This window comes from Phyllobates terribilis, unplaced genomic scaffold, assembly GCF_046119375.1.
Source record: "Phyllobates terribilis strain yellow unplaced genomic scaffold, ASM4611937v1 Scaffold_7__3_contigs__length_470593459, whole genome shotgun sequence".
NCBI classification, from domain to species: Eukaryota; Metazoa; Chordata; class Amphibia; order Anura; family Dendrobatidae; genus Phyllobates; species Phyllobates terribilis.
The window spans coordinates 392,700,580-392,712,479 of NW_027362767.1; the positions used below are offsets into that span (position 1 = coordinate 392,700,580).

General features: G+C 37.4%; 1 protein-coding gene across 1 annotated transcript in view; it reads right to left on the bottom strand.

Moving 5' to 3' along the window:
* The window catches only part of LOC141154967 (cytochrome P450 2G1-like), a 140,480-nt gene extending 137,814 nt beyond the window's left edge, over positions 1–2,666 (bottom strand). The window contains exons 1-2 of the mRNA XM_073641546.1: positions 2,426–2,666; positions 2,165–2,327 (exon numbers count right to left, since the gene is read on the bottom strand). Of these exons, the coding sequence (XP_073497647.1) occupies positions 2,165–2,327; positions 2,426–2,593 (331 nt within the window). The 5' untranslated portion in view covers positions 2,594–2,666. The remainder of the gene's footprint in view (positions 1–2,164; positions 2,328–2,425) is intronic.
* Positions 2,667–11,900: the final 9,234 nt, after the last annotated feature.

Here is an 11,900-nt window from a genome sequence, read left to right on the forward strand (position 1 = left end):
ACTCAGACAGAACATACTCGCTCAACCCTAGTTCTAGTACAACAATAAAACTGTTACCTGTCTTGCAGTAATCTGATGTGTCAGCGCTGGGAAATCGAGCTTTGAATGCATATTAGCCCGATGTTGTGTCGGTGTATATTAACACATTCTGATTGCATTTCCAGGCTAATGTGGCTTCCAAGCTTGATTTCTCAGCACTGGCTCATCGCATTACTTCAGACAGGTATCATTTGACAGGTACCACATTGATCAGAGGAACTGAATTCAACTCTGCATTATCCAGATATACCTCATCCACTTGTTCAGTGCTCACATGAACACAGGCATTTGCCTTGGACACCTGACAAATCGTTGTTGACATTTGTTGTACAATCCAAAACCAGCTGTAACGTGTCCCGCTCGGCATTCATGTGATTTTTTTGGAGACGGTTTATCATTAACCCATGGCTATGGTCCCAGAACCAATCTTGATTCTGTTATATTCCTTTGGGCATTGTGTTAAAACTTAACCCCTTCAAGCATTCGCCAGTAGTCACTGATGCACATATTTTTCGCCAGCTCCCTGATGTAAAAGTAAGGAATGCTAGTAGTTCTTACTCCTTAAATGGAAACTGTCACAAACTTCATGCTACCCGTCACAGTCAGGCTTCTCTCCGCCCCATTACAGTTGATTGTTATGTCTGTCATAAGTGTGGGCATAGTCAGATACATATTGATCAACTAGAGCTGGGTGGAGAACCAACAGCTGAGTGCTGGATCGGACAGATCACTGCTCTCTCTTTATCAAATTAATAAAAATCTTCAAAAGGACAAAGTTAATTTCTTGGTGACATTTGCATGTATATGCAACGTTGGTGCTAAAAAGTTAGTGCAATCTACAGTACATGTACGGCGAAAAGATAAATTCTAATTACTGGTGATTGGAGACTCACAAATTAAAGACATTCGAATTCATGTTAATCTGAAATTCTTGCAATTCATTTTATGTAAATATTAACAAAAAATATGGCTACCATTTTGCTGGATTCAAAAAAGCTAGAAATAGTTAAAAAATAAAATTGAAAAAATCAATTTCACCTCTTCCCAGTCTTCGCTTGCTCCACTGTCTAGTTCCTACATGTCCAGTTTCCAACGCAGCAGTTATTTGGTCTTATTTGGTCAGGTCCTTTCCAATCTTTAGCACTTCATGTGCCGATTAGTCACTGACTATGTCACATTCTATGTAATGACATGACAAAGTCTAGACAGCACTGGACATGTAGAAGACTGGACAAGATCTGAGAAGAAGACAGAAGACCTGTGGTGACTGAAGACTGGACTGGGTGGCAGTGTACTGAGAAGAAGCAGTTGAAGAGCTCAATGAAACGTCCTTGCAAATCGGTCCACTATGAGACCATCATGCACAAACTGGCCCCAGGTCTCCTGACCCAAGCATGACAGATTCATGTATTTCTATGAGGCTGTCACACTTGGGTTGAGAGACCAACGGCCACTCTGTGCATTGCAGTCCAAGATAGGACTGATTTGCACGGGTGTCTGCAGGAGCCCTAAATATACTGGCACGCATCCGATGCGCTTCACGCCTTAACTGCATATAAATTCTAAGTCCGATTTCTCATGACTGACACATTAAATCTCAACAAAATAGGTGTCATGTTTTGGGGGGATGCGGTGACAAACACCTAAACAGCAGTACCACTACTTCCATAATTAAAAGTAAACCAACTGACAGGTTTCCTTTAAGATCAAATATGGATTTGTCTTTAAAGGGTAAGAAAACCCATTGAAAATCTATGGATCTATTTACCAGTCTGTTCAAGCTCTGAGGATCTGCCTCTTCATTTAGATAATCAATGAGTTCTCAGGACCCTGACAGATTTATTCTTCTGTCATGTGGCTATAAATTATCAAAGTTTTTATTTAAAAAATTGGTTACCCCTTAGGAAATGAATATGTTGTATCGTTCCAACATCATGCACAATTCTTCCTATAAAATGTACATTCGTGCAATGCATTGAATCTACTACTTGGCGTTGAGGCACTCCTATCTACATTACGCAGTTAGAAATCAATAAATGTCTACTATGATAGTTTTGTAAATACAGTTATCCTTGTATTGAATACTTTACATTATTATGTAAAATTGGTAAAATGTTTTACTTACCATAACCCTGGGTAAACTCTTCTAATGCAGGTAGAGATCCCCGGGCACCAAATACTTCTCCTTGGTCAATAAGTGCCTCCTTCATTGCCTCGTATCCACAGAGAACGACCACTGGCCGAGAACCAAAGTAAAGGGTATACACTGATCCATATTGAGACCAAAGCTGAAAAATAGGTTACACATAGACATGATTCCACAATGTAACTAAAATAACCTAACATGTCCCTTTCCCTAGCTTACGGAGAAAAAAAAGTGAGTGACCTTCATAAGGGAATTAACCAGCTCCCCACTCTTAATGTGCAGCAATGTTCCTACGAGAGGCAGGGGTGTAGGACCTGGAGGAAGGTTACGTTTTCTGTAAAAGGTGTCCCATGTTGAGTAGATGATAATGCAGATGAGGATCAGGATCCCTGTCCATGTAATGTCCATGTTCACAGACTTAGATCCCACAATGACTGCACTCAAATAGCTCTCCTGCAAAAAAAAGTGAGAAGAAATACTGTAGATATGACTAGGCGGAGACAACATGGTCAGGGTCCACTTGATCTGATGTTAACTCCTTACTAACAAGTTATTTAATTGGTTTGATTTGGATAATCCTTTTATGTAATACTATTTGCTTTTGCTTTCCTTGTTACAATTGCAATCAAAATGATTTCACCCTAACTGCAAATTAAGCTGATTTGCAAAACTTACACATTTTCTGCTGATTTTAAAAACCTAAGCAAGAGCATTGTAAAGAGCTCAACACAACTAGTATAATGGGAGGTTTCTCCAAATTCATCACAAAATGTTACTTTGACACTGCAGTCTCAAAATTATTCACCCCTTCATGACAAGCATCTTTGATTCTTAGGAGAACACCTCTGGCTGTTATAACTTGCTGCAAATTTGATACATAGTCAGACACCAGCTTCTCGTACAGTTTCTGAGGATGCCTCATGTGCAATGGCCTCTATGTTATAAATATTCTTGTGTTTCCATGCATCAGCCACTTTCTTCAAATCTCACCATAGATTTTCTATGGGGTTTAAGTCAGGAAACTCTGACAACCACTCCAGAATTTTTTAGGGCTTCTTCTGAAATCAAGACTTGGTAGACTTGGACATATGTTTTGGATCAATTATCATATAGCTGTTGTGTATTTTAACTGGAAACATAAAGATTTAAAAATCTTGGAACGTATGTTTTATTATTGGCTATACAATGGTCAGAGCTCCGATTTTTCTTATAGAAAGCTTTTGTTTATACATTTTAATCACTTATGTATTTTGGTTTAAAATCAAGATTGTTAAAAAACTCATGAATTCTGGTATTTTTTTCTGTTTTAAGAGTGGTTACTGTGTGGGATAAATAATGTTATTTATATGCAGGAAAAGCCTTCTTGACGTCACGCTGTCAACTCCGGTAAGAATCGCTAATAGGACCAAACTTCATTCTACGCATTTCGGAAAACAGTGGTTTCCTACCTCAGGGATGGTCCTTGCATGGTAGATGGTGCTTTATATATGCAAGGTAATGACAATCAGGTGAATGTCTGTCAATAATTGAAAGGCAAATAGCTCCACTTTGCAATTCATGCCCCTTGGTTTCAGTGTATCTAATTTGAAAATCCAACGGCTTTGTGCACGAGACATTTGCTTGATAAAGTCGCCACTGAGCCAGTATCTGGGGATTTTCTGCATACCCCATATTTCTGTGCTCTCTTTCGAGCACCCAAGTTTCTCTAAATAGTGTTTGGATAGGGGGTGGCCACAAAATTTATTTCTTATATTGTGCAGATGTTCATTAATCCTTTTATTCATGGAATGTTTTGTACGTCCTATGTATAATTTATTGCAAGGACATTTCATCCAATAAATGATGCCTTTCATGGTGCAAGTTATATAGTATGAAATCTTATATTATTATTTATTATTATTATTTATTATTATAGTGCCATTTATTCCATGGCACTTTACATGTGAAAAAGGGGTATAGATACAAAAGCAATTACAATAATCTTGAACAAAACGTGATGGTGACTGGTACAAGAGGAGCGAGGACCCTGCCCGCGAGGGCTCATAGTCTTCAAGGAATGGGTGAGGATACAGTAGGTGAGGGCAGGGCTGGTCATGCAGCAGTATGGTTGAGCGAGGGTTACTGCAGGTTGTACGCTTGTCGGAAGAGGTGGGTCTTCAGGTTCCTTTTGATGGTTTCCACGGTAGGCGAGAGTCTGCTATGTTGGGGTAGAGAGTTCCAGAGTAGGGGGGATGCACGAGAGAAATCTTGTATGCGATTGTTGGAAGAGGAGATAAGAGGGGAGTAGAGCAGGAGATCTTGCGAGGATCGGAGGTTGCGTGCAGGTATGTATCGGGAGACTAGGTCACAGTTGTATGGAGGAGACAGGTTGTGGATGGCTTTGTATGCCATGGTTAAGGTTTTGAACTGGAGTCTCTGGGCAATGGGGAGCCAGTGAAGGGATTAACAGAGAAGAGAGGCCGGGAAATAGGGGAGGGACAGGTGGATTAGTAGGGCAGCAGAGTTTAGGATAGTTTGGAGTGGTGCAAAAGTGTTGGAAGGGAGGCCACAGAGCAGGAGGTTGCAGTAGTCGAGGCGGGAGATGATGAGGGCGTGCACTAGTGTTTTTGCAGATTCGTTGTTGAGGAATGTGCGGATCCGGGTGATATTTTTGAATTGGAATCTGCAGGACGTGGAAAGGGCTTGGATATGTGGTTTGAAGGAGAGATTATAGTCCATGGTTACCCCGAGGCAGCGAGCTTGCGGGACCGGGGAGAATGAACAGCCATTGATGATAATAGATAGGTCAGGTGGGGGGGATGAATGAGATGGTGGAAAGATGATGAATTATGTTTTGTCCATGTTAAGTTTTAGAAATCTAGCAGAAAAGGACGAAATAGCGGACACACATTGTGGGATTTTGGTTAGTAAGGAGGAGATGTCGGGTCCGGCGAGGTAGATCTGTGTGTCATCAGCATAGAGGTGATACTGAAAGCCGTTAGACTCTATGAGATGTGACAAGACAAAGGTGTAGATGGAGAAGAAGAGGGATCCTAAGACTCAACCTTGGGGAACATTGACAGATAGATGGCGAGATGACGAGGTGGTGTGTGAGTGGGAAACACTGAATGTCCTGTCTGTTAGGTATGTAGAGATCCAAGAAAGGGCCAAGTTTGTGATAAAAAGAGATGAGAGAGTCTGTAGTAAGAGTGAATGGTCCACTATGTCGAAGGCAGATGACAGGTCTAGAAGGAGGAGGATAGAGTAGTGTCGCTTGGATTTGGTGATTAGTAGGTGGTTGGTGAATTTAGTTAGGGCAGTTTCAGTAAAATGGTGCAGTTGTAAGACATATTGGAGGCAGTCAAAGAGAGAGCAGGAGGAGAGGTGGGAGGACAGTTCATGTTGGCATATGCAACAGATTAGGACTTATTATAAGTGAAAGGAGGATTTTATACTAACCAGACAGCAGATGGCGATAGTGTGTAAAGTTATATGCTTGCTGTAATGTGGGGAGGGAAGCTCTCAATTGTTGGTTGTTTTTACTTCCTGGGTTTTTTTTTTCTTGAATGTGCTATGTCAGCAGCACACGGACTGTGTGACACTGAATTGTATCTCATGTTTATCCAGTATGAAGTAAATACTGTTTACTCAAGATATCTTGCTGATTGAAGCTCTCGTAAGTACAGTGGTGACTGTAAGAGGATGCACTCTCTGACAGGTTATGGGCCCAGACACTACAGGCCCGCACTTCAAGCCCAGGCAGCAGGATCCCGGTTTATAACCCCAGATAAAGGAGCACACAGAAAAGCTCTGTAAACAGAAGGAAATAAATCCAGATACAGAGTGACAAAGGAATTCATGATCCCAGGAGCTGGATATAATTACAGAGAATTCAACACAGGCAGGACATACAGGAACTATCAGCAAGAAAAAAAACAGGAGAATATCTTCAGTACAACTCTCCAAACAAGTAAGACTATATAAAGATGATGAGTAACACAGAACTGAAATTCACAGTAGCTAAATTGAATAGTGAAAATTATCAGTTATGGAAATTCAAAGTAGAGATGTTGTTATCTAAGGATGATTTATGGGAAGAAATTGTTACAGAAAGACCAGATCAAGATAATCAGACATGGGATAAGAAGAATAGACAAGCGAGGGCCACCATTAGCTCATTAGAGGATGATGCTAAATTAATACATATAAGAAATGAAGAAACAGCGAAAGGAATGTGGGAAGCATTAAGAAAACTGTATGAAATACCTAGCTTGAATCACAAGTTATTTTTATTAAGAAAGCTTTACAGTATAAGATTGAGTGCAAATGATGACATGCAGAAGCACATATTCTCAATGATGGAAGTGATATCACAGCTAAGATCTATTGGTGAAGACATTAAAGAAAGTCATGTAGCAGCTATATTGTGCAGTTTACCAGATTCGTATACAGCCTTGATAAATGCCCTTGAGACGAGACCAGAAACTGACATTACATTCGATTTTGTGAAATCAAGACTAATAGCTGAATATCAAAGAAGAAAAGAACAAAGAAATGATTCTTCTACTGAAAAGGACAGTGAAAAGGCTCTTAAAGCTACAGAATTTAAAAAACCCTATAATAGAGAGACAAGAGAATGCTTCAGATGTAAGAAAAAATGTCGTTTAAAGAAAGACTGTACCATATCTAAAGCATAAAAACAAAAATTATAACATAAAAAGCATACACAGAAAGTAAAAAACACAATTTCCAATTCATGTGAGAATAATTGGAATGGCACATTTAAAGTAACAGACAAGAAACCATCACTTGGTTGGTTTATTGATTCAGGAGCAACGAGTCATATGACAAGTGACAAGAATTTCTTTACTGATCTTGATTTAGATAAGAAAGAAGCCATTTATCTTGCAGATGGAAGCAAAATAACCGCAGAAGGTATCGGACAAGGTATGCTAAATTGTTCAAACAAGTTCGGACAAGATTCAAAGATACTTGTACAGGATGTGTTGTATGTTCCAAAATTGGAAGGCGGATTATTATCTGTGAAACGTTTAACAGCAAAAGGACTTACAGTAAAATTCAAAGACAATGAGTGTAAAATTATTGCAGGAAACAAGGGGATAACCAAAGTCAAGGCAGATGAACAATTATATCATTTTGACACACCAAAGGAACAGATGAAGGTATGTACACATGATCACAAAAACTGTATTCACATATGGCATAGACGTCTAGGACATAGACACCCTGACAGTATAAGGGAACTATAGAGAAAAGAATTGACAAAAGATTTAAAGATATCATATTGCTCAATTACCATAAGATGTGAATGTTGTATAAAATCCAAAGCCACAAGGATATCTATTCCAAAAGAAAGTGAGATGAAAAGCAAAAGACCACTTGATTTGGTGCATACTGACGTATGTGGACCCATGAAAGTGACTACATCAGGAGGCAATAGATACATGTTAACTTTTATAGATGACTACTCAAGATACACAGTCACATACTTAATTAAGAACAAAAGTGAAGTTTTTGATAAACTTGTAGACTATGTAACAAGATCAAGTAACAAATTTCAAAGGAAGCCAATTGTCATCAGAAGTGATAATGGAGGTGAATTTACAGGTCACAGAATAGAAGACTACTTAAGACAAAATGGAATAGAACACCAGAAAACTGTTCCATACACACCTGAACAAAATGGAGTAGCTGAAAGGAAAAACAGAACTCTAACTGAAATGATAAGATGTATGCTGACGGATTCCAAACTACCAGAGAAATATTGGGGTGAAGCAGCAATGACAGCTACATATCTACAGAACCGACTTTTTTCCAGAAAACTGACGAAAACTCCATATGAACTGTGGCAAGGTATGAAACCAAGTGTCAATCATTTAAAAGTTTTTGGATGTAAAGTTTTTATATTCATTCCAACAGAAAAACGTTCCAAACTTCAAAATAGATCCATGGAAGGAATATTCGTTGGATATAGTGAAAATTGCAAAGGATATAGAATCCTAGATCCCAAAACAGAGTTACGGTGAGTAACAGTGTGACATTCATTGAAGATTTAAATGAAGACATTATGATTTCAGTTGAAACAAAAAATGAGAAAAACAATAGTGACATAATTGAAGAAATATCTGATGAGAAAGAAGTAGAAATTAATGAACAAAATACCGAAAGTGAAGAATCACAACTACAAACAGACACAGAACCAAGACGTTCAATGAGAGAGAACAAAGGAAAACCACAAAAACGTCTCTCATACCAGACAAGCATAAGAAAAATCTATGAGCCTACCTCTTGGGAAGACATATCTAAACTTCCTGAAGAAAAAACTAATAAATGGATAGAAGCAACAGAAACAGAAATTAAATCCATGCATGATTCAAATACATGGACACTACCAGATTTGCCAGAAGGAAGAAAAGCCATAGTATGTAAATGGATTTTTAAAGTAAAGTACCAAACAGATGGCACAGCTGAAAGATACCGAGCAAGACTCGTAGATAAAGGGTATTCTCCATATTTTTGAGAAGACTATGATGAGACATTTGCTTCAGTTGTCAAACACACTACAATAAGAACTTTACTTACACTTGCAGCAATGAAACAGATGGAACTGAGACATCTGGATGTAAAGACAGCTTTTATGAATGGAGATTTAACAGAAGACATTTACATGGAACAACCTCCAGGATTCAAAGATGAAAGAAATCCAAACAAAATTTGCAAACTACAGAAAAGCATATATGGTTTAAAGCAAGCAGCTAAAGCGTGGAATGACAAAATCACGGAAGTACTTACAAATGAAGAATTTCAAAGAAGCAAAGCTGATCCATGCTTGCACACAAAAAGGCTGATTAATAGATGGATTTATGTACTGATATGTGTAGACGACATTTTGATTTGTTTTAAACAATAAAGGGATAAAGAAAACATTCTAAAAATCCTGAAGCAACATTTCGAAATCAAAGACTTGGGAAATGTGAAACAGTACCTAGGAATACAGGTAGAAAGAGAAGAAGACTGAAGTTTCCTACTGAATCAAAATGACATGATTCAAGACTAGTGTTGAGCGATACCTTCCGATATCGGGAAGTATCGGATCGGATTGGATCGGACCAATACCGAAAAAGTATCGGATATCGCCGATTCCGATACCAGAAACCAATGCAAGTCAATGGGACAGAAATATCGGAATGAAAATAAACCCTTTCTTTCCTTGTAGGTTAATTCTACATGAAGGAAAACAATTAAGAATAATGTAGAATGTATTGGGGGAGGTGGGGGAGACAATAAAGGCATAGAGGTTTAGCCCAATCAAATGGAATAGCAGGAATTAATATTTTTTTTAAGACGTTCTGAGTTACGGAAATATTGACTATGTTAAGTATTTTTATATTTTGTCAGATATTTATGTTTCACTACTTCCATGCTCTTCACCTTATTTTTTACTTCTCCCACACTTTCTCCTTCATCATCCTCAGCATCAGCATCTTTTTCATCCACTTCTTCTTCATCTTCTTCTTCTTCTTCACCTTCTTCGTATTATTCTTTTTTTTTACATTCTTCATATTCTACTTCTTCATCTTCTTCATCTTCTTCTTCTTTGTAAATGTTTTTTCCCAGCAATATGCGCTCCTGAAGGATGATGATGGAACTTGATATTCGGATTCAAAGAATTTTTATTTCAAACTAAAATACAACCGGTTTCGACTTCTTTGAGTCTTCCTCAGGTATAACATCATGCATATAAACAGATCTATCTACACACTTTTTATAGCAGATATCCTTGCTTGTCATTTTGGGTGGAGACTGAAAGATCTGTTTTTCAGACACACCCAGATACTCAGATATGCAGGATTTTGCACTCTGAGGAATCTAACAAAACCCATATACTAAATGACTTTCATACAGTTTAAAAAAAAAAAAAAAAAAAAAAAAAAATTCTACACACAAATTTTTTTTTTTTTTTTTTTTTTCTCTGTCCTTTCCTTCCTTCCTTCACACAGAAAGTATTTTCTTTTCTAAAAACACTATAAATATAATTATAATTTTACCATATATAAAATGTCTTCTAAAATGTTATTGAACATACTAAAAGTTTGATTTCATACAGAAATGTAAAATCCTGCAAAAATGTACATTATGACAAAATTTAAAACCTTTTCTTTCTTCATATTAAAACCATTATCAAATACAATTTAGTAGAAAAAAAAAAAAATATATATATATATACACATACACATATATATATATACATATATACACACATATACACATACATGCACACATGCATATATACACACGAAAAAATATATATATATATGCATGCACATGCATACCTGTCGACATTTGCATGTCAAATACCCTCTATAATATCATTTAATCCATCTGGGTATAATGTACCCAGACGGAAGATCCAATATGATTCTTTCCGGTTTAAATTTTGTACCCTATTAGTACAATTCTCAGGTATTTGCTCCAACGGGGTCACGGAAATATTAAATATTTTATTATGCTTCAAACATAAGTGCCGAGATAAGCTCTGTTTTAAAAACCCATTTTTGGTATTGTGCCTGTGGCCATTCATACGGGATCGTAGGGACTGGATGGTCCGACCCACGTATTGCAGGCCACAGGTACAGGTAATGACATATATTACAAAATCACTATCACATGTTAATTTTTGTGTGATTGCTATAGTTTCACCCGTACTGTACGATGTAATGTACTGAGTCATATGATTGATGATTTTGCAGGTACAACATTTTCGGGAGCCACATCGATGGACCCCCGATTTGAAAGCATCCGTTTTATTTGTCCTAGTTTTTTCTTTTTTCTTAATACATTCCTGTTCCCCATCTTTGGTCATTCTGAGATTACTAGGGGCAATTATACCCTTCACTGTTTGGCCCCTACGAAAGGTAATATTGGGTCTATACAGGAATGTATTAAGAAAAAAGAAAAAACTAGGACAAATAAAACGGATGCTTTCAAATCGGGGGTCCATCGATGTGGCTCCCGAAAATGTTGTACCTGCAAAATCATCAATCATATGACTCAGTACATTACATCGTACAGTACGGGTGAAACTATAGCAATCACACAAAAATTAACATGTGATAGTGATTTTGTAATATATGTCATTACCTGTACCTGTGGCCTGCAATACGTGGGTCGGACCATCCAGTCCCTACGATCCCGTATGAATGGCCACAGGCACAATACCAAAAATGGGTTTTTAAAACAGAGCTTATCTCGGCACTTATGTTTGAAGCATAATAAAATATTTAATATTTCCGTGACCCCGTTGGAGCAAATACCTGAGAATTGTACTAATAGGGTACAAAATTTAAACCGGAAAGAATCATATTGGATCTTCCGTCTGGGTACATTATACCCAGATGGATTAAATGATATTATAGAGGGTATTTGACATGCAAATGTCGACAGGTATGCATGTGCATGCATATATATATATATTTTTTCGTGTGTATATATGCATGTGTGCATGTATGTGTATATGTGTGTATGTATGTATATATATATATGTGTATGTGTATATATATATATATATTTTTTTTTTTCTACTAAATTGTATTTGATAATGGTTTTAATATGAAGAAAGAAAAGGTTTTAAATTTTGTCATAATGTACATTTTTGCAGGATTTTACATTTCTGTATGAAATCAAACTTTTAGTATGTTCAATAACATTTTAGAAG